The sequence below is a fragment of the Pelophylax lessonae genome (genome assembly GCF_965119305.1).
Source record: "Pelophylax lessonae genome assembly, chromosome: 3".
Lineage (NCBI taxonomy): Eukaryota > Metazoa > Chordata > Amphibia > Anura > Ranidae > Pelophylax > Pelophylax lessonae.
In genome coordinates this window covers 394,311,741-394,334,905 of record NC_138770.1, presented here as the reverse complement: position 1 = coordinate 394,334,905, position 23,165 = coordinate 394,311,741, and the positions used below count along the sequence as shown (strand labels likewise).

General features: G+C 43.6%; 1 protein-coding gene across 1 annotated transcript in view; it reads right to left on the bottom strand.

Annotated features, from left to right (window-relative positions):
• The window catches only part of AFG1L (AFG1 like ATPase), a 206,146-nt gene that overhangs the window by 174,436 nt on the left and 8,545 nt on the right, over positions 1 to 23,165 (bottom strand). The window contains exon 2 of the mRNA XM_082248831.1: positions 20,426 to 20,649. Coding sequence (XP_082104957.1) covers positions 20,426 to 20,649 — 224 coding nt within the window. The remainder of the gene's footprint in view (positions 1 to 20,425; positions 20,650 to 23,165) is intronic.

The window sequence follows — 23,165 nt, the reverse complement described above, 5'->3', positions numbered from 1 at the left end:
TTGCGGCCGTCATTTTATTATATGACGGTCGGGAAGTGGTTAAAGTTAATAACACTTCACAGGAAGCACCCTCGTGGCTAACAGAAGACAGACTCAGAACTAGACTCGAAAAAATTAACATAAATAAGTCACCGGGACCAGATGGCTTACACCCGAGGGTCCTTAAGGAACTCAGCCAGGTGATAGCCAGACCACTGTTCCTAATTTTTAAGGACAGTCTACTGAAAGGAATGGTAACAGCTGATTGGCAAAAAGCGAATGTGGCACCAATATTTAAAAAGGGTCTGAGATATATCCCTGGGAACTACAGGCCGGTTAGTCTAACATCAATAGTCTGCAAGCTATTGGAGGGGATAAAGGACTATATACAAGATTTTAGTAATAAAAACTGTATCATTAGTAGTAATCAGCATGGCTTTATGACGAATCTTTCTTGCCAGACCAATCTATTAACCTTCCAAGAAGAAGTGAGCTGCCATCTAGATAAAGGAAGGCCTGTACATGTAGTGTATCTGGACTTTGCAAAGGTACAGTTCCCCACAAATGCTTACTGTACAAACTAAGGTACGTAGGTATAGACCATAGGGTGAGTACCTGGATTATAAAATGGCTTTAGGGGCGAGTCCAGAGGGTGGTGATAAATGGGGAGTTCTCGGATTGGTCGGGTGTGGAAAGTGGGGTCCCCCAAGGATCTGTCCTGGGACTAATCCTGTTTAACTTATTCATAAATGATCTGGAGCATTGGGATGACCAGCTCAATCTCAGTATTTTTGGATGATACTAACCTATGCAGGGCAATTACTTCTTCACAGGATGTGGAAACCTTACAAGAAGACCTGAAAAAATTAATGGGGTGGGCAACTACATGGCAAATGAGGTTTAATGTTGAAAAATGTAAGGTAATGCACTTGGGTGCCAGAAATAAGAACGCAAGTTACTAGCTAGGGGGAGAACCTCTAGGGTAATCTAAGATGGAAAAGGACCTGGAGGTCCTAGTAGACAACAAGCTCAGCAATGGCATGCAAAGCCAACAGAATACTGGCATGTATAAAAAAGGGTTTCAATCCAGAGATAAAATGATTATTCTCCCACTCTACAAGACTCTGGTCCGGCCGCATCTCGAGTATGCCGTCCGGTTCTGTACACTTGTCCTCAAGGAAGGATGTGCTGGAACTGGAAAGAGTCCAGAGAAGGGCAATAAAGACAATTAGGGGAATGGAGGACATCAGCCATGAGGAAAGACTACAAGCATTAAGAGGGAATATGATATCAATGTACAAATATCGTACTGGCGACCCTAGCATAGGGAAAAAAAATTTCAGCGAAAGGGAATTTAAAAATGACACGTGGCCATTCACTAAAATTAGTACAGAAGCGATTTAACCTTAAACTGCGTAAAGGGTTCTTTACTGTCAGAGCAGCAAGGATGTGGAATTCTCTTCCACAAGCAGTGGTATCAGCAGAGCATTGATAGTTTCAAAAAACGATTAGATGGGCACCTTAACTACCACAATATACAGGTGTATACGATGTACTGTTAAACTGTAAACACACACACACACACATCAAAGGTTGAACTGGATGGACTGGTGTCTTTTTGTAACCTCACTATGTAACTATGTGTAGTACAAGTTACATTTTCATAAGTAGGTGCCCCTGATGGGTGTGTTTAATTTTGTATATTCCCATACATTAGGAGGGGAGGGGGCAGTTCAAAATATTTCTCTGGGATTTCAAACTGCTTGCATGTAACTATTTTATTACACGTTTTTTTTTTTTTTTTTTTACTAAAACTAAAGTCCCCTATGTGATATGATGTTGATATGATAGGTTTAGACCCTAGATGTCTCACATGCCCATCATTGAAACAAAAAAGCACATACTGCCCTTAATTAGCTTCTGTGTTGTGAGGAAACTGCAGCAGGTAGTGTAAAAGAGGTCTTAAGGGTGTCAGGGGTCTAAGGAGGAGAAATCACTGCTACACCAATTTTAAAGAAATATTGCTAGAGATGAAGTAGAAAGCACCACATCCCTTTATTTAAAGTAGCTACAATGGAGGGGGGCAAAGTGGGACTTTAACGGTGCAAAATGATGGAGAAAAATCTGAATTCTCAAAAATTGTACATTTTATTACACATAGGAGGTGAGGACAAGACAGTACATCAATATAAAATGATAAAATCAAGAAAATGCACTCGAAAATATCAACTCTAGATGTTTCGCCATCTTCATAATAGCTTCTTCAGGAGTTTTCATAGACATTTCTCGAGAGTGAACATTTCTAGGTAACAAAAGGAAAAAACATAAAAGACATAGCATGTGTATATACATAGGGCTTATCTCAATGGTCCTAAAGTTGAGTGCCCAATTGATTTACATATTAGAAAGACAATGATACCAATAAAAGTACCTTAAGATGACCTGAACCCTTTCTTATGCCGAAGGTGGAGGCAATAAAGGTGACGCCACCCAAGCGAGCACAGAGGGGGAGGGGATTGGACCACTGGGCGTACCTTGCTCTCACTCTCGAGAAATGTCTATGAAAACTCCTGAAGAAGCTATTATGAAGATGGCGAAACATGTAGAGTTGATATTTTCGAGTGCATTTTCTTGATTTTATCATTTTATATTGATGTACTGTCTTGTCCTCACCTCCTATGTGTAATAAAATGTAAAATTTTTGAGAATTCAGATTTTTCTCCATCATTTTGCACCGTTAAAGTCCCACTTTGCCCCCCTCCATTGTCACTGCTACACAAGTGCCCCTGATCACCATTACACAAGTCCCAGTGTCCCTGATCCCTGCCACACCAGTCATAGTGTCCCTAATCACTGCCACACCAGTCCCAGGTTCCCTAATCACTGCCACACCAGTCTCAGTGTCCTTGATCACTGGCACACAAGTCACCATGTCTCTGATCACTACCACACCAGTCCCAGTGTCCTTGATCACTGCCACACCAGTCCCCATGTCCCTGATCACTGGCACACCAGTCCCAGTGTCCTTGATCACTGCCACACCAGTCCCAGTGTCCCTGATCACTGCCACACCAGTCCCAGTGTCCCTGATAATTGCCACACCAGTCCCAGTGTTCCTGATCACCATCACACCAGTTATAGCATCCCTCATCACCACCACAGCAGTCACAGTGTCATCACTTGTTCACATGTGATGCTCTCTGAAGAGCCATCCGTGTTCGGGGTGGGCAACCTGCGGCCCTTCAGCTGTTATACAACTACATGTCCCATGAGGCATTGCAAAACTAACAGTGACATTATGAAAGGCAAAGGCATGATGGGAATTGTAGTTTTGCAACAGATGGAGGGCTGCAGGTTGCCCACCCCTGCTTTGTGGCTGAGAAGTCCTTCAGTAGAAGGTAGTCCAAGTACCCTGTGACATAAATGCCCTGGGACAACAGAAGAGCAAGAAGTGGGGCAAGCATTTTTGTGAACACACTTTGGGTGCAGAGGAATGCCCAAATGGTATTGATAGAGATTGGAAGTGTTGGTCACAGCGAAACGCAGAAAAGGTTGATGTGAAGGGAAGATGGCAATGTGTAGATAGGCATCTTGTTTGTCTACTGTTGCCAGAAACTCCCACTGTCTGAGAGAAGCAATTACAAATCTTGCTGAATCCATAGGTAATTTGGTACACAAATAAATCTGTTTAGAGATTTTAAGTCCAATAACGGATAGATGCCCCTCTTTGGTTGTGAGATTGTGAATTGGTCTAAGTAAAAACTTTGGAATCGTTCTCCTGAAGTAACTGGTACAACCAATCCCCTTGACTGATGTTGGTGCAAAGGCAGCCAGTAAAACTGCTTGTTTTTGAGGTTGTAGAGTAGCAGTAGTAGCTGCAAAAGTAGGGGACTTTTGCTTTTTTGTGGGGTAAGAGCATCTTTTCCCCAGTGACTTCCTTGATGAATTTATGATTCCCCAAATCCGCATTCACCATCCAAACGCATGTGTACAATGTGCCTTTTACCAGCAGGTTCAGCAGACCAAGCTTTTAACTACAAAATCCTGCGCATATGAGAGATAAGAGACATCGAAACTTGGTGAAATACATTCTCTGAAGAGTCAACACAAAACAAAAAGGCTGAAGTCATCAGCTTCAGTTGTTCTAAGAGAGTAGGGGGCATCTCTATTCATTTGCCTTGTCCAGTTAGAAATGGCAGAGATTGCTGGCTGCAGGACTGAACCTGCTAGGACAAAGAATCGTTAAACAAAGGGACATCCTCATTAGGAACTGTAAGGGGTTTATTGAAGACTGAAATGGCAGATCTTCTACCGAAACACCCTCTTTCAGGATAAGCTCTATCCTCATGTAGTGCACTTTCAATTTGTGCACGGATGGGAAAGGTCTTCTTTGATTTTTCCAGCCACTAAGAGCCCACAGGAACATTTTTTTCTTGACTGTGAAAATCAGGTGCTGCTAGGCAAGACTAGCTTTCCTCATGTCAGTGTGTGGGGAGCATTTATCAAAAAAATCCATAGCTAGAAACTCATAAAATTCAGGGATTGGAAATTTTTTCTGCAGCTTCTGCTACATTTTTTGCACCCCCATCACTATCTTCCATTTCATCTTCAGGGGACTGGTGAAACAGAAGCATGTTACATTCTGAATACGGATATATCATCTAACATGTTACGAAAGGGGAACTTTACCTTTACCATGGGCTATTTGGCCCTTTTGTCCCCCTATATTGTGCCTGTGATCAACTTTTGAGAGGATCTCTGGTGGGTAACTCATGGAAAGGGATGCAGAAGGAATGGGGTTTTGTGTGTCTGTAATGCAGGATCTATGACAACCCAGATTTTGACTATTCCTGTGGTTGTGTCTCTGTAGCAGAAGGCAGCAGGAAGTATGTGTTCATTTTTTTGCAGTTATGGTGGGTGAAAGTGCGGCAGCCAAAAAGCAAGTCACAATTATGTCAATTTCCTGAGACTAAGCCCAAATTGGGGACAAAAAAAAAAAAAAACTTTACAGCTCAGGAAGGGTCTTACTGATCTGCAGTTGCCATGGTGCTGCACAAGTGAGCAGACATGACAACTGCCATTTGATGGTTTGACAGTTTAGTGGAGAGCTAACTGTAACAGTTATAATTTACAGCATGGCTTGAATGTAACTGACTTAAGAAAAAAGTCAAACTGTCAGGTTTACTCCGCTTTATTGAAATGTTTTCAAGAATAATTAGCAAGTCCAGTTGTGTTTGATTTACAATCACTAGTTACACAGCAAAACTACTGTGGAATCTCAGACTCAGGCTTATAATGTTCATTCATACTAATAAAAATTATCTGACCTAGGTGGTTCAATCAACATGCATTCAAGGTTACACAAAATGCAGAGCTAGATCTCTAAATATAACAGCTATTTTTCCACCCACACGCGTAAGAAAACTCATTTTTAACTTAGTCTTTTAACAGCCCAGTAGCTATTTTCTTAAATGTATGATTTTCCCTTTTTCTTATATATCATTATCTCCTTACAGAATCAAGGATAAATGATTCTAGCCAGAATCCGATGTATAATTATTTCCTTAAAAAGCCCTTGCATTATATCACTCTCCACAAGGAACACTTCTGTGTTAAAGTAGACCACTTCATCGTCTGAGAACATTTTCTTTAGAATTAAGAATTGAACAGCCCATGCAATGGAAATCTATCAAAGTTCAGAGAAGCTAACTTTTACTAAAGTGAATGAAAAAGAAACATTTACTTGACATCTCATAGAAGCTGATCTGTAGCCACCCAGAGTTATAGTTATATTCTTGACACCTAGATATTGTTGTGAAATGTATTTATCACTTGTGAATTCCAAGGTTTGGTAGTTATTGGTTGGGCAGGCTATTTTCCTGAATCTATCCCGACACTGCTTGATTTTACCACTCTGAAGACGTACGGCTTTGTAGACAAAAAACGAAACCAGTAGAGAATTATTGTGGGGCTTACAGTTTTAAAAAATATGCAAGTGAGGTTATTCTGCATGACATTTTCTAGAAAATTACAGTTCAACTTTAAGACAAAAAACACTACACTTCATATTGCCTATTGCCTAGAAGATCCAACTTTTTTGGTACAGGTGAGAAAATAACATCCGGAATATATTGTATAATCACCCCTTTACTACCAATAAGCAGCAAAGCCTCAGTATCAGCAGAGAAAAATTTCCAAATTGATGGAATTTTACAGGACATCTTCTGACCTATAACATCAGATTTGCAAGCTGTTTCTGGTATTATTATTTGCTGACCTGTTTAAAATACAGTGCTAAGTATCTCTGGAGAAAGTTTAGAGTACTTATACAGAATATGGGAGTTTGGGGAATAATTATATTCATTCCAAAGGGGGTCTTCACATAAGAAATTATTTGCCAAACACTGACTTTAAAGTATAATTTCACATTTGCAGCTGTTTTATATTTGTTACATATTCATATAGTGTATTTAAGAATTGCTGCCAAAATTTTTACTAGCTCTTTTACAAAATTCCCAAACAGAAGTCTTCCCCTGCTGCAATGTAATGTTAAAAAGGGCTTGGAGATAAAGAATACATTATATTACCAAATACATTGGGACGCCTGCCTTTACACGCACATGAGCAGCTCAAATTGATGCAACTGGGTCTGGCTCTAGCTAAATAATGCCAAGATTCAATTTGCCCCTTAATCAAAAGGTTTATCAAAACAACAAACAAGTATATTCTGGTGCAAGTGTTCTAAATGGGATCTAAATTGTGTCCTGATTGGTCTAATGGCAGCCTGTTTGAGCTTATTGCCTATGGTAGTATTAATGTGATTGTTGTTTTTTTTCTCCTGCACTGGGAACTGCACTGCACTTGCGTTTCCTGTGTGGGCTTTAATTCCAAAAATGGAGCAGGGACCGTTTCCCTGCATTTCAGGGGGTACAGCAGACCATTCAAATGAATGGGTTGCCGTGCCCGTGCAAAATGCAGCATGCAGAGCTGCATCAGTGTGAACCTAGCCTTACTCTGAATGGGTTGTTTGACAAGGTGAGGGCTTACATATACTTTAATGGTTACCATAAATAACCCTGTGTGAACTGTTGTGGCAGATCTCATTATCAAGCTGTAAATTAGATTTAACTACTGTCTACCTTAACAAAGAGTAAAAAATGTCAAAGCTGGGGTTTATTTATACTTTATAAGTTTAGCCTGTTCTGGTTGATTAGAGGATTTTTTTTGATTGCTTATACCACTGAATTTCACTATTATAAGCAACCATTTTTAGTGAATGAAATCGATTCATTCAGTGTTTACCATTTTGGTTAGCTGTGATTGGCCACACTTAATTACATGGTACAGATGGATCACTGTGAGCAATTACAGAGATTAACACAATAGTACACAATGCATGGCACGAATGAAAGCCATTCATTGTGTACAGATGTCATGTGATCTGCTGTGATTGGTCACAGCACTCACATGGTACCAGCAGCAGCCGGTACAATGATTGGTCATCCGCTGCGTCCGGTGGACATTGCGGGTGACAGATTGCACCACAGCGCAGCCCATAGGGCGAGCGCAAGGCATGTTCCGGGACAACGTCATATGACGTCCACCCAGAACGGTGAATGTCCCTCCCAGCTGTCATTTGTTTATAGGCTGGGTGGGAACTGGTTAAAGTGGTTGTAAACATCAGACATGAAATGTGAACAAAGCATATTCCTCTATAGTGTGTACTTGTCTCTATCCAGACCACTAAATGTAATTTCTGTCTGCTGCTTCTTTCCTCTGCTATCTGCATGAATTGCGTTGATAAGTTTTCCTGACACCAAGAGAAAAAAGGTGACTTGGGTGAGGGAATATCGGCTGATAGACAGTCTCAGCTCTGTTCCTGTGTGCTGTGTAAAAAGGGGTGTGTCCCTTTTCTCCAATCAGCTCTAAGAGCACTCCTCACTGAGCTCTGCATATTTTAGCTTCAGCTCTCTGTCCTCTTTTATGACATTTCTTTAGTTAGCGCCTGGTTTTCAACAAATAATGTCATACATCCCAGGAGTCTTCAGGAGGGGTTTTCTCAGCTAAGCACACCCTTCTGCCTGCATGCCTGAGCTATGAGATTCAGGCATGCAGACAGAAGGGTAAATGGTGGTAAATGCTACACAAATCATCTACCTTTGCTCAAGATGGCCATGGCCAGGCATACTAGGGGGATGATTTTCAAAATGATTTATCAGCAAATAAAGCATGGAGACCTGGATGGATAGGTGAGTTTGCTTTGAATATTAAAAATAAATGAAATAGCATTTTTGGTTTGTGGTGCTCACATGCAGTGTAGTTTCACTTTAAAGGTATGGTAAAAGCAGAAAGATGTTTTCATCTTAATGCATGAATTCTATGCATGAAGTGAAAAAACCTTCTGCATGCAGCAGTCCCCTTAATACTTACCTGAGCTCATCTCTATCCAGCGATGTTGCAGGAGTGTCTCAGCTGCCCGGGACTCCCCTTTTCATTGGCTAAGACAGCAGTACAGTTCAACTGGCTCCCCCTGCTGTCATAGTCAGTCAGCCAATCAGGAGAGAGAGGGGGAGGGGAGGGGACGGGTCGCGGCTCCATGTCATAATAGACACAAGCAGCTATGACTTGGCTTGGATGCTTGCTGTGGGGGCACTCAACAGGAGGGAGGGGCTAGGAGCACAGAAGAAGGACCCAAGAAGAGGAGGATCTGGGCCACTCTGTGCAAAACCAACTGCACAGAGCAGGTAAGTATAACATGTTTGTTATTTAAAAAAAAAAAACAGACTTTACAATTACTTTAATACTACCAAAGGCAACAAGCTCAAATGGGCTGCCATTAGACTAATCAGGACACAATTTAGATCCCATTTAGAACACTTGCACCAGAAAAGACTTGTTTTTTGTTTTTATAAACCTTTTGATTAAGGGGCATATTGAATCTTGGGATTATTGAGCTAGAGCCAGACCCAGTTGCATCAATTTGAGCTGCTCATGTACTGTTGTGTGGCTAAATTCTGGGGGAAAGTGAAGTACTTTATTATCATGATCTTCTCTGCTCTTTGATTCTGCCTGAACAGACACCTAGACGTTTTACTAACTGAAAATTTTCTTTTTTTCTGCCTAGATGTTAGAGAAGGTCCAACACATAGCAGTGGATTTACTAAAGGCAAATAGATTGTGCACCTTGCAAGTGCAGGGTCTCCAGAGCTTAGTAAATGAGGAAATGTTATGCTCAGCTCCATCTTGCAATCATGTGCAGGCAAAATGTTTTTTTTTTTTTTTTCCCTTCCATGCGACTAGGTATTCTTTGCAAAGTGAAGCTTCACATCATTTACTAAGCTCTGGAGCAACTGTACTTGCAAAGCGGACAGTCTATTTGCCTTTAGTATATCCACCCCATAATATGCAGTTGAACCTGTTTACTAGATCTTTCCGAACATCATATTTTGTCCTCTGTTACATGCACTTTAAAATCAATGATAATCTATGCTGGCAAGCACTTTAAAAAATAACCATAAGGCTGATTAAATAATGATTACATAAGTATGCTTGACATGTACTGTAGTTATAGAAAATCTGCTTTGTTCATAATAGCTGACCTTTAGAGGAAACCTTTAATAAGAGAAACATGGGTGCATTCTGCAAATTCTAGTTTAGTGTGACTGTCACGCTGATCCTCTTGCTTCAATACTTTGAGTCTTTGACCTGGAACAAGTATGCAGATCAGAACTTTTGATTTTTTTCGAATTCCATATCTATTACAGGCCATTGACTCAAAGTATTGAAGCCAGCAATGGCAGATCCATTTTTTTCTCCAGAAAGATTTCTTTGGGATTTCAATTTGTTAACTTGTGCAGCAGTGAGAAATTGTTTACATTTTTTAATGTTTCAGATTTGGTCATGAAATGGTCTCCATATGTTGAGTGGCTCTCAAAAACTTAAAGGATTAGCTCACTTTTACCAAAAAACTGCCTCTGCAGATAAGTAATTTCTGTAGGTAAACACAAACTGTGCACCCTTGCTATAGGTTTAGGCCATTTACATACCTCATGAAGTCTTATGTGAATCAGTGGCGGAGCTAGACTTTTAAAACGGGTGGCAAAGGGGTGGCAAGGTATTATTTTGGGGGGTCAATATACAAAGTGTTCAATTACACCGCAATGTCGCAGTCCCTCTAATAATCGCTGATCGCTGCCATTACTAGTAAAAACAATTAAAAAAATAAAAAGTTCCATAGTTTGTAGACGTAATAACTTTTTTGCAAACCAATCAAAATACACTTAGGATTTTTTACAAAAAATATGTGGCAGAATAAATATTAGCCTAAATTTATGAAAAAATGTGATTTTTTTCATTGGGAATGTTTTATAGTAGAAAGTAAAAAGGATTTGTCGCTAATTTTATGTTTATAGCGCAAAATATAAAAACTGCAGAGGGGATCAAATACCACCAAAAGAAATCTCTATTTGTGGGAAAAAAATACATCAGTGGTATTTGGGTACAGCGTCACACAACCTCGCAATTGTCAGTTAAAGCAATGCAGTGCCGTATCGCAGAAAATGGCCTGGTCATTAAGGGGGAGCTGAAGTAGTTAAAGGGTCAGTTTTTTCAGATAATCTTGCCCATTTAAGACTTTTTTCTGAGTGGTCAGGGGATGATAAAAACAGACAACTCGAAGTCTAGATCACAACTGGAACCCCTCTACATGTGCCACAGCTTTGATGGTTTATGTTAAGCCTATGTGAAATTTGGCTATCCAGGTCAATGGGGCCATGCCACAACCATAAGCCAAACACTTGGCTTGCTGTTGTGGCTTATTAGCCCCATAAAAAATCTGCCACTCTGCTAAAAATAAAAAAAGCAGGATTTAGGAGAATTATTATAAATAATTTTGCCCCCCTTTAATAAGTCATTGTAATGCCACCCATATTCCTGTCCTTTTAAACAGGGTGACTGACAGTAAGCTGACACTAATGCTGCACAGGTGTTAGGTTACTTTCACCCTGGTAAAAGGGCAAGAATATGGGTGGCATTACAATGACTTATTAAAGGGGGAAACATTTTTGGTACGGAGCATAGACTGTACAGGAACAGGCGCTTCTGCTACTTGGGCAAAACTGTCCCTCACCTCAGTCACTGCAGGCTGCCCAAGAACTCCTTTCAGAGCTGATCCATCCCACAAGACCCACACCAAGACAGGAAGACCGCGGGAATCGGGATTAAAATTTAAGGCATGTGATTGACAGACAGCGCTTCCGATGCACCCATTGGCTGTGTAAGTAGCAGGAGGCGGTGCAGCCTGCAAGATTTAGGCTGCACCGACTCCTGCTGCCTCCCCAGCCAATGGGTATTTGAGGTTCTCCTTAGTCCCTCCCTTATGACATCACCCAGAATTGGAAGGACACAAAGTAAGATACAGGACAATTGTCCGGTCTTCTTGTCTTGGTGTGGGATGGATCGGCGCTCCCCTTTGATTACTCCGCTCCTTCTCCCTCCCTCTGCCTACCAGCTCTCCATCCGCCTCCCTCCGCAGCTCTCGTACAGCGATCCCAAGATTCCTCTGCTGCCATGCACTCGCCCAGGATCGGGGTGGCAACAGGGGTGGCAAGGACTTTGTCTGGGGTGGCAATCGCCACCCCAGCTAACGCTCTGGCTCCCAGGACATTGCTAGAATGTTGTTAAGTGAGGCCGAGCCATTACTGCTCACCTCCACCATCACAGGAGCGAGCTCTCAAACACTGATCTCAGAGCTACTGCATCAGGGAGAGAAAGAGCGTGGGAGGGAGTTTAAGAAAAAGCTCACTCCTGTGATGGTGGAGGTGAGCAATAACTACTAGGCCTCACTTTGCCATGTCTTGATAGCATTCCAGTCAGGCTTCACGAGGTACATAAATGGCCTACACCTATAGCAAGGGCATTATTCAACTTTAGTTAGAGCTGCAGAATTTGTTTTTATCTACAGACCCCACTTATCTGCATAGGCAGTTTTGTAATAAAGGTGAATTAACCCTTAAACCAAGGCTTTAAAATGTCAAGTCATGTGCTACTAGCCAGGCCTTAAGGGTTACTTGCCACCAGTTGCCCCACCCAACCTCTACCCTGCCCCGCACCTAATTCCGCCCCTAAACACGCCCTCATAAATTATCTCATACTATTAAATGTTTTATGCAGAATTAAGTTACAAAAATAAATATTAAAAAAAACGTATCAGTGCCTATCAGTGCAGCCTCATCAGTGTCCTTGAATGTAGCCTATCAGTGCCCATCAGTGCAGCATCATCAATGCAGCCTCATCAGTGCCCATCAATGCCCAACAATGCAGCCTCACCAGTACCTATGAATTAGAGCTTCAGTATTCTGGATCAAATGAGAATCACAATTTTTTTTGCTTAGAATAAAGATCATGATTCTCGGCGTAACATCATCTTTCACATTGTACTGTTTTTCTTTCTTTTTTTTAATTCATTAAAGTGTATCTTTTCCCAAAAAATTGCGTTTGAAAGACCGCTGTGCAAATACAGTGTGACATAAAATATTGCAACAACTGCCACACTATTCTCTAGTGTCTCTGCTAAAAAAAAAAAAAAAATGTGTGTATATATATATATATATATATATATATATATATATATATATATATACACAGTAAACCCCCCTCCATTGCGGGGATTACGTTCCGGACCCAGCCGCCAAAAGTGAAATTCCGCGAAATAGAAAAACCCTATTAAAATGCATTGTAGGCATGTTTTTTTTACTGTCACTGTACGTGTAAAAGCATTTAAGGTCTTTGAACACACTTTTAAAACAATAGAAACTCATTTAAACACATAAAAGATACTGAGAGACATAGCAAGAGCTATGGAAAACACAAAAATATTTCATTTTTAATGATTTATATAGTAAAATAACAGTACAAAAAAAAAACGCAATATACCGGGACCGCAAAAACTGAACCGCGATGGAGCGGGGGTTAACTATATATATATATATATATAAAATGTTTGAGGGTTCTGATTTTAACTTGTAAGCAATAAGTGTCAGAAAAAGCTTAGTCTTTAAGTGGTTAAACTGCCCTCACAGACGGAGGTTCATTCCTATCTTAGGCTCCGTTCACATGTAGGCGTTTTGGGGCGTTTTTGGGGAGTTTTTCTGCTCTAGGATCAGCTCTCAAAACGCCCAACAAGACAAATCCTATTCATTTCAATGGCCCCTGTTCACATCTGAGCGTTTTGACGCTGTATACAAAACGCCCAATGCTCAAAAAAGTACATGAGCTTCTTTTTGGGCAGATTAGAGGCGTTTTCCATTGGTATCTATTCAATCAAAAAACGCCTGCACAAAAAACACCTGTAAATCGCGGTAAAATCGCGGTAAAAATTGCGGTAAAAAACGCGCGAAAACGATACACTCAGGTGTGAATGTACTGTAAAAGAACTAAATGATACATTGTAAAACATTGTGTTTATAGTTATCTTCCAGCCTTAGCAATGTTAAACATTTGGGAGGCTCTTTTTTTTTGACAGCTGTGAGTGAGCAGAGAACAGCTCTGCTCTGTATGAATCGAGGAAATGCTGTTTTAGGTTCGCAGGGGGGGGGGGGGGGGGTTAGTCGCGTTTTTTTAACAAATTATTCGCAGCGCTACTATCAATGCAGCCTGATCAGTGCTTATTAGTACAGCCTCACCAGTGCCCATCAGCACAGTCTCACCAGTGTCCATTAGCACAGTCTCACCAGTGCTCATCAGCACATCCTCCCCAGTGCCCATCAATGCAGCCTCGCCAGTGCCCATCTGCCCATCAATGCCGGCTCATCAGTGCCCATGAGTGCAGCCTAATTAGTGCCCATCAGCACAGTGTCACTAGTGCCCATCAATGCAGCCTCACCAGTGCCCATCTGCCCATCAATGCCGCCTAATCAGTGCCCATGAGTGCAGCCTAATTAGTGCCCATCAGCACAGTGTCACCAGTGCCCAACAATGCAGCCTCACCAGTGCCCATCAATGCAGCCACACCAGTGCCCATCAGCACAGTGTCACCAGTGCCCATCAATGCAGCCTCACCAGTGCCCATCTGCCCATCAATGCAGCCTCATCAGTGCCCATGAGTGCAGCCTAATTAGTGCCCATCAGCACAGTGTCACCAGTGCCCATCAATGCAGCCTCACCAGTGCCCATCAATGCAGCCTCATCAGTGCTGATGAGCGCAGCCTAATTAGTGCCCATTAGCACAGCCTCACCAGTGCCCATCAATGCAGCCTCACCAGTGCCCATCAATGCAGCCTCACCAGTGCCCATCAGCACAGTCTCACCAGTGCCCATCAGCACAGCCTCACCAGTGCCCATCAATGCAGCCTCATCAGTGCTGATGAGCGCAGCCTAATTAGTGCCCATTAGCACAGCCACACCAGTGCCCATCAATGCAGCCTCACCAGTGCCCACCAATGCAGCCTCACCAGTGCCCACCAATGCAGCCTTACCAATGCCCATCAGCGCAGCCTCACCAGTGCCCATCAGCGTAGCCTCACCAGTGCCCATCAGCGTAGCCTCACCAGTGCACATCAGAGCAGCCTCACCAGTGCCCATCAGTGCAGCCTCACCAGTGCCCATCAGCACAGCCTCATCAGAGCCTATCAATGCAGCCTCACCAGTGCCCATCAACGCAGCCTCACCAGTGCCAAATAACGCAGCCTCACCAGTGCCCATCAGCACAGCCTCACCAGTGCCCATCAGCACAGCCTCACCAGTGCCCATCAGCACAGCCTCATCAGTGCCCATCAGCACAGCCTCATCAATGCCTATCAATGCAGCCTCACCAGTGTCCATCAGCACAGCCTCATCAGTGCCTATCAATGCAGCCTCACCAGTGCCCATCAGCACAGCCTCACCAGTGCCCATCAATGCAGCCTCACCAGTGCCCATCAGCGCAGCCTCACCAGTGCCCATTAGCACAGTCTCACCAGTGCTCATCAGCACATCCTCCCCAGTGCCCATCAATGCAGCCTCGCCAGTGCCCATCTGCCCATCAATTCTGGCTCATCAGTGCCCATGAGTGCAGCCTAATTAGTGCCCATCAGCACAGTGTCACCAGTGCCCATCAATGCAGCCTCACCAGTGCCCATCTGCCCATCAATGCCGCCTAATCAGTGCCCATGAGTGCAGCCTAATTAGTGCCCATCAGCACAGTGTCACCAGTGCCCAACAATGCAGCCTCACCAGTGCCCATCAATGCAGCCACACCAGTGCCCATCAGTGCAGCCTCACCAGTGCCCATCAGCACAGTGTCACCAGTGCCCATCAATGCAGCCTCACAGTGCCCATCTGCCCATCAATTCAGCCTCATCAGTGCCCATGAGTGCAGCCTAATTAGTGCCCATCAGCACAGTGTCACCAGTGCCCATCAATGCAGCCTCACCAGTGCCCATCAATGCAGCCTCACCAGTGCCCATCAATGCAGCCTCATCAGTGCTGATGAGCGCAGCCTAATTAGTGCCCATTAGCACAGCCTCACCAGTGCCCATCAATGCAGCCTCACCAGTGCCCATCAATGCAGCCTCACCAGTGCCCATCAGCACAGTCTCACCAGTGCCCATCAGCACAGCCTCATCAGTGCCCATCAATGCAGCCTCACCAGTGCCCATCAATGCAACCTCATGAGTGCTGATGAGCGCAGCCTAATTAGTGCCCATTAGCACAGCCACACCAGTGCCCATCAATGCAGCCTCACCAGTGCCCACCAATGCAGCCTCACCAGTGCCCACCAATGCAGCCTTACCAGTGCCCATCAGCGCAGCCTTGTCAGTGCCCATCAGCGCAGCCTCACCAGTGCCCATCAGCGTAGCCTCACCAGTGCACATCAGAGCAAACTCACCAGTGCACATCAGAGCAGCCTCACCAGTGCCCATCAGTGCAGCCTCACCAGTGCCCATGAGCGCAGCCTAATTAGTGCCCATCAGCACAGCCTCATCAGAGCCTATCAATGTAGCCTCACCAGTGCCCATCAACGCAGCCTCACCAGTGCCATATAACGCAGCCTCACCAGTGCCCATCAGCACAGCCTCACCAGTGCCCATCAGCACAGCCTCATCAGTGCCCATCAGCACAGCCTCATCAATGCCTATCAATGCAGCCTCACCAGTGTCCATCAGCACAGCCTCATCAGTGCCTATCAATGCAGCCTCACCAGTACCCATCAGCACAGCCTCACCAGTGCCCATCAATGCAGCCTCACCAGTGCCCATCAGCGCAGCCTCACCAGTGCCCATCAGCGCAGCCTCACCAGTGCCCATCAGCGCAGCCTCATCAGTGCCTATCAGCGCAGCCTCATCAGTGCCTATCAGCGCAGCCTCACCGGATCACACAGAGCGGGTATCTCCCGCTGTGACACATATTGGATCTGAATTGCCCGGCTGCTGCTGTCAAATAAAGCCCCGCATCCTGGACTGGCTCCTATGATAGACGTCACACTACTTCAATTTCCTGGCATTGGACAAGTGTCCTGTCTAACAAAGGAGCCGGTCCAGATGGCGGGACTTTGTTCGACAGTGGCCACCGGGCAATCTAATTCCAAGCTGTGTCACAGCGGGAGATCCCCGCTCTGTGTGATCCAGCTGGCTCTCCTCTTCCTCTCCTCTCCTTTTCCCAGTTTCCTGGCCAATCACTGGGGGGAGAATGGCTCCCATGCAACCCCACCTGCCGGTGGCATACACCCCCCCCCCCCCCCCGGAGGCAGCCCCACACTCTCCCTCAAGTTATTTCTACTTGCCAAATGCAAGCAGGCAAGTGGAAATTTTGAGGGCTGGTGTAGGTAAAGTAGTGAGGGGAGATGTTATTCTTTTATACATATGGGCAATTTTAATGGAGATGCAATTGACAGATGTGTGATTCTCCTGTGGATACAAGATTACTTGTTTACCAGTAGAGGTGGGCCGAACACCCCGCAGGTCGATTCACGTCAGAACTCTAAGACATCATAAAAGTTCGGACCTGAACCCCGAACCCTATTGAAGTCTAAAGGATATGAATTTGAAAAATAAAAAGTCCCCATTTTGAAGGCTTATATGCAAAAAAGATCATTTTTACAGGAGCCGTGATTTTAATGATGCTTCAACTGAACTGAAACAATAAAAATGAAAACTTCCTTTAAATTTAGTGACTGGGGGGTCAGAAAAAAAAAAAAAAAAACGGTCTGGGATCCCCTCCCCAACCCATACCAGGCACTTCAGGTCTAGTATGGATTTCAGGGAAACCCCACGCCAAGCATGCAGCCCGGCTGGTCAGGAAAGGGGGGGGGGGGAGAGCGAGCATCCAACCTTCCTCCTGAACCATACCAAACCACATGCCCTCAACATAGGAGGGGTGCTTTGGGGTGTCATGATGGATGATGGATCTACATCAGGGGACATTGTTTTTTTTTTTTTTTTTTAATAAAGGAATTGTCAAAAACTGTGTGTTTTTATTTCTTTTTGACACTTTTTTGGTGAATTGGAAGGGGTACAATGTACCCCATACTCATTCCCCATACTCATTCACATGGGATAAGCCTCTTGCCCGAAGACCCCCACAACCACAGCCCAGGGGAAGAGGCCCTTGTTCCTATCAACATGCAACGTGCTTTGGGGTAGGGAGGGCAAAGCCCCCTTGCCCCGTAGCACCCCCTCTCATGTGGCCTGGTTCAGGAGGGGGGAGAGGGCGTTCGCTCTTCTCCCACCTTTCCTGGCCTGCCAGGATGCATGCTTGGATAAGGGTCTGGTATGGATTTTGGGGGGCATGCCATTTTTTTTTTTATTTTGGTGAGGGGGCTCCCCTCAAAATCCATACCAGATACTGGGGACCACCACATCATTTTTTTTTTTTTACAGGCAATTGCCGGCAATGTTTTTTTTTTTTTTCATTCAGCTGTCAGTGGGGAAGCCAGCCAACCAGCTATTCACTGTGCCCTGATTGGGCAAAGCTTTTGCCTAATCAGGGCTTACAATGCACTGTGCCGCAAGAAGGCAGTGCATTGTAGGTCGCTCAGTGGGGGAACATCCCGCCGAGCAACCCAAAAATGTGGGTGTTTGCCAAACGGGCGAACAGGCAATGTTCATGCCAAACTTTTGCTCAGCTCGAACCGTTCACCCATCTCTATTTACCAGATAGGAAATAAGAAAAGTCTCCCCACAAGCATCTACTACAGTGAAACCTGACAGCTTTAATCCTTCCCCACGCTATACAAAACTAAGAATAAGGTTTTGTCTTTAGATAAACTTTACCAAGCCCAGAAGCTGACCTCCACTGACAGCTGACACTTTCAGTACTGCGAGATGCCTAAGTTTGCATCCTAAATCACACCAGACCTGAACTGAAATATGGAAATAGTTGGGCACCATCGATGTAGAGGATTATTAGAGTTCTTTGAAGCTAGCAAGACAGAAAGTCTTTGTAAGTGTGTAGAGCTTTTAAACCTTTTCTATACTCTCTGTCCAAATCAGGTGGAACAAGCAATACCTCAACTATGAATGGTAAGGAGTAGGAGATGGAAAAAGTGAATACCTTTCTTAAATATCACATACTAATGGAAGTTTTAGAAAAACGAAAGATATGGGTGGTGTGGAGTTTTTTTTTTATTTTTTACTTTTGCTGTTCTCCCCATTCCTGTTAGATGGGGTAAGTAATTTTGGCAGTAGTTGTCTTGGAGAATGTAAAAAAGTAACTCTAAAGGTTAAGCTCACTTTTAGGAACATGTTACACCTGCTTTTCCCTGACAGTGTCTGACAGCAGCTGTCACACCTAAATCGGGCGTGGCTGTGTGTGGCTCTGCCCACACAACCATATCTTTCATTCACAGAGATCTATAAATGAACAGAGTACAAGTCGTCTCAACGCGGAAGACGGACATGTAGTGTCAATGGACTAAGAGTGCGGAAATCAGCGCACTCATAGTCGATTGACATTTTCACCAGCTTTCTAAGGCTCCATGCACACTGGGCTTAAAAAAAACACCAGTTCCCTTGGCAGAAAAAAACACTCATATAGAGCGTTTTTGTACACAGTTTAGGCGAGTTTAGCGTTTTTTTCTGCCAGAAAGCTCCAATCAGAAACGCAAACCAGTACATAGACGAATAGGAAAACATTGAGCTGATTCTACAAGCAAAACACAACAGTCTTTTAGAAGAAGCGATTTTTAAGCCAGTGTGCATGGAGCCTAACTGAAAGTCTATACAGAGGTAGAGAGCTGGAGGAACAACAAATTGCATCCAAGATCCACTGATCACGGATGCAATGCTTTGCAGGCTCCTGTAGAAAAGTGTTAATTGTTTGTTTTAGTGATCCATTAGTTTCATGCTTCAAAACATAAAAGTGGCTCTAAAGGCAGAAGGTTTTTTACCTTAATGCTTTCTCTGTGCACCTGCCCCCCCCCCCACCCCTTTTACTTACCTGAGCCTGATCTCGATCCAGCGATGTGCCCGAGAACAGCAGCTATCTCCTTTTTCGCAGGACAGAGAGGCAACAGAGGGAGACAATGGCTCCTGTTGCAATCAATAAAATCCTGTGGCGATAGAGTGGGAGATGGGGCCGAGCCTTGGAGTCTGTGTCTATGGACGCAGGCAGCGCAATTCGGGATCGAGCCCGCAGATGTGCCAAGATAGGAGGTGGCTTCCTATTGTGAATCATCGAGAAGAGGAGGAGCCAGGTACGCCGGCGGATGACCCAAGAAGAGGAGGATCAGGGCTGCTCTGTGCAAAACCGTTGCACAGAGCAGGTGAGTATAACATGTTTATTATTTATTTTAAAAAAATTACCCTTTACAATCACTTTAACCTGCTTTGTAAATAGACCAGAATTTTCTTTTAAAGACTCCTCCTAAAATTGATATTTCAGTTCAGTGTGGTTGCTGATAAGATAATTCATTCACTGGATTCCAATTTATATTGGAGACTATTGGGATGAGCTATTCCCTCCAGAAGTTAACAATTGTACAAAGCTGCTACTGCTATTACATGCCCTATTACCTTATGAATTATTGTCCTGCAAGTGGTGAATGAGGCCCCGTTCACATACAAGCGACGCTACTTCGCACCGCGACCTCGGAGGTCGCGGTGCGAGCAGCGCGCCGCGACCTCGGAGCGGCCGCCACGGACTTCATAACATTGAAGTCTATGGCGGTCGCCTCCTGGTCGCCCCAAAGAAGCTCCGGACCCTTTTTCTAAGTCGGAGCGACTTGTGTCGCTCCTATTAGAACGGGTCCGCAGCTTCCCTATGGGAGGCGACCTACGGCGACCTGTGAGGCGACCAGGTCGCCTCACAGGTCGCCTTAGTGTAAACCGGGAATGAGGCCTTTGTTATGACCCCGTGAGAGTTGTTGAAAACAAACAATGACAGAGAAATGCTGACATTCTAGACATCAAAATCAGGTAGATGATTCAAGCAAGTGTGAAATGTCACATAAAGTAAAAATAAAACAACTGACCTTTGCCAAAACTCCCTTAGACTCTTTCTTGTATCCCCGGAGTTCCTCGTGAAGACTTTGCAAATTCTGCATTACCCTTCGTTGATGATCATCCTTCCTTAGAGCACAATCGTTGACTAACATGTCATAGTGTTGAAGAGGCCCATTGCAGTCTCTAAGTTCTTTAGAATATGTACTTGTTTCAAAACTGGGAAGTGAACTCTCTGCTAACTGGCTTACAAACGCTGAAAGACAAAAATCATAGTATTATTAATAGGAAGTTTTTAAGTGAAAGTTTGCTTGTCACAGTATGCATTGATATTTCTGGAAGAATTAGGGAGTGTGCAATTAACAACATGGTAAATTTATTGGCAAAGTGATGCGCATGTGGAAGAAAGGCCAATACATTACTTTATTTAAATAATGAGCAATATACATAGCAACTTATGCATACTTTTTAAGATCAAGCGTATATACATTCATGGTCACTTTATTAGGTACACCTTGCTAGTACCGGGTTGGACCCCCTTTTGCCTTCAGAACTACCTTAATTCTTCATGGCATAGATTCAACAAGGTGTGGGAAACATTCCTCAGAGATTTTGGTCCATACTGACATGATAGCATCACACAGTTGCTGCAGATCAGTCAGCTGCCCATCCATGATGTGATTCTCCCATTCCACCACATCCCAAAGGTGCTCTATTGGATTGAGATCTGGTGACTGTGGAGGCCATTGGAGTACAGTGAACTCATTGTCATGTTCAAGAAACCAGTGGTGAGATGCTTTGAGCTTTGTGACATGGTGCATTATCCTGCTAGAAGTAGCCATCAGAGGATGGGAACACTGTAGTCATAAAGGGATGGACATGGTCAGCAACAATAACCAGGTAGGCTGCAGAATTTAAACTATGCTCAATTGGTACTAAGGGGCCCAAAATGTGCCAAGAAAATATCCCCCACACCATTACACCACCAGTCTAAGCTGTTGACATAAGGCAGGATGGATCCATGCTTTCACGTTGTTTACGTCAAATTTTGACTCTACCATCTGATTGTCTCAGTTGAAATCGAGACTCATCAGACCAGGCAATGTTTTCAATCTTCTGTTGTCCAATTTTGGTGAGCCTGTGTGAATTGTAGCCTCAGTTTCCTGTTCTTAGCTGACAGGAGTGGCACCCGGTGTGGTCTTTTGCTGCTGTAGCCCATTTGCATGAAGGTTCGATGTGTTGTGTGGCAGAGATGGTATTCTGCATATCTTGGTTGTAATGAGTGGTTATTTGAGTTACTGTTGCCTTTCTATCAACTCAAACCAGTCTGCCCACTCTCCTCTGAAATCAACAAAGCATTTTTGTCCACACAAATGCCACTCACTGGATATTTTCTATTTTTCTCACCATTCTTTGCAGACCCCAAAGATGGTTGTGTGTGAAAATCCCAGTAGTTTTTGAAATACACTATGTTAACAATTAGTAGGTTTGAGAACTTACTAATAAGTTTCAGTGGCTAAAGCCGGATACACACTATACAATTTTCTTTATCTTTTTTTTAAATCTAAGAGAAATCTAACAACAAAAGTTGTATAGTATGTATCCAGCTTAAAGTAGACATGGGCTACAGTTAATGGGCCATACACACTATACAAATGTCTTTAGATTTGTTTCCTTTAGATTTACCAAAACCATATAATATGAGGTCAAATCTAAACACTTCCAATTTGTATGCAATCAGGCAGGCTCTTGCACTACATAGTTGAAGGTAAATCTAAAGGAAATCCAACAACAATAGTTGTATAGTGTGTATCTAGCTTAATGGGCCATACACACTATAAGATTTTCTGAAGACTTTTTCCTTTAGATTTACCAAAACCATATAATATGAGGTCAAACCTAAACACTTTCAATTTGTATGCAATCTGGCAGGCTCTTGCACTACATAGAAAAGGTAAATCTGGAGGAAAAAGTCTTCAGAAAATCTTATAGTGTGTATGGCCCTTTAGGCTCTGTTCACACTTTTTGGACACAAAGTCACATGACAAATTGTGGCCCATTGATTTCAATAAAACCCACTTAAGTATATGCGACTTAAAAGTCACAGCGACTTTGAAAAGGTTCCTGCACTACTATTATGCAACTTGAGTGCCACAGTGTAAAAGTCGCACTCTGAAGTTGCACTTGAAATCACGTGACTTTGGAGTCGCTCAAGTGTGAACAGAGCCTTAATAGCGCCTCTGCTATGCTGGAATCAGGTCATATATGAATAAATCAGCGCTGGGCGTCGAGTATTTTTAATATCTTTATGGTCAAACTCATTACCTTCACAACTTATTCTATACAATGTCAGTAGTTAACTGTCCTTAGGTCATTTTAAAACATCCTAGACTTCAGATAATTAAAACAAGCTTGGCTTGTATCATTTCTTTAAGCTGGCGATGTTGTAAAAAAAAGCCAAAGATTATGCGATTTTCTTTCCTAAAGCCATGGGTTGAAGGAAAGAAAACAGCTTGATTCCCTCATACACCCAGTCAGCTTTGGGGGCAATCCTTCCTTCATCGCTAATGTGTTATGCTGGAGGGGGAGCCCTCTCTGCTGGTAGAACATAATGAATACTGCAGGCAGCTATGGCCACCGGCAGTAATCGCATGTAAAAAAATCCAACAGGCTGGTTGTATTGAAGTTGATCGATGGATTGACTTCAGTCAGCCAGGCTGCCCACAGATGGATCGAATCACAGTCGTTCCATGCTGCCATGGCTGAGATTTG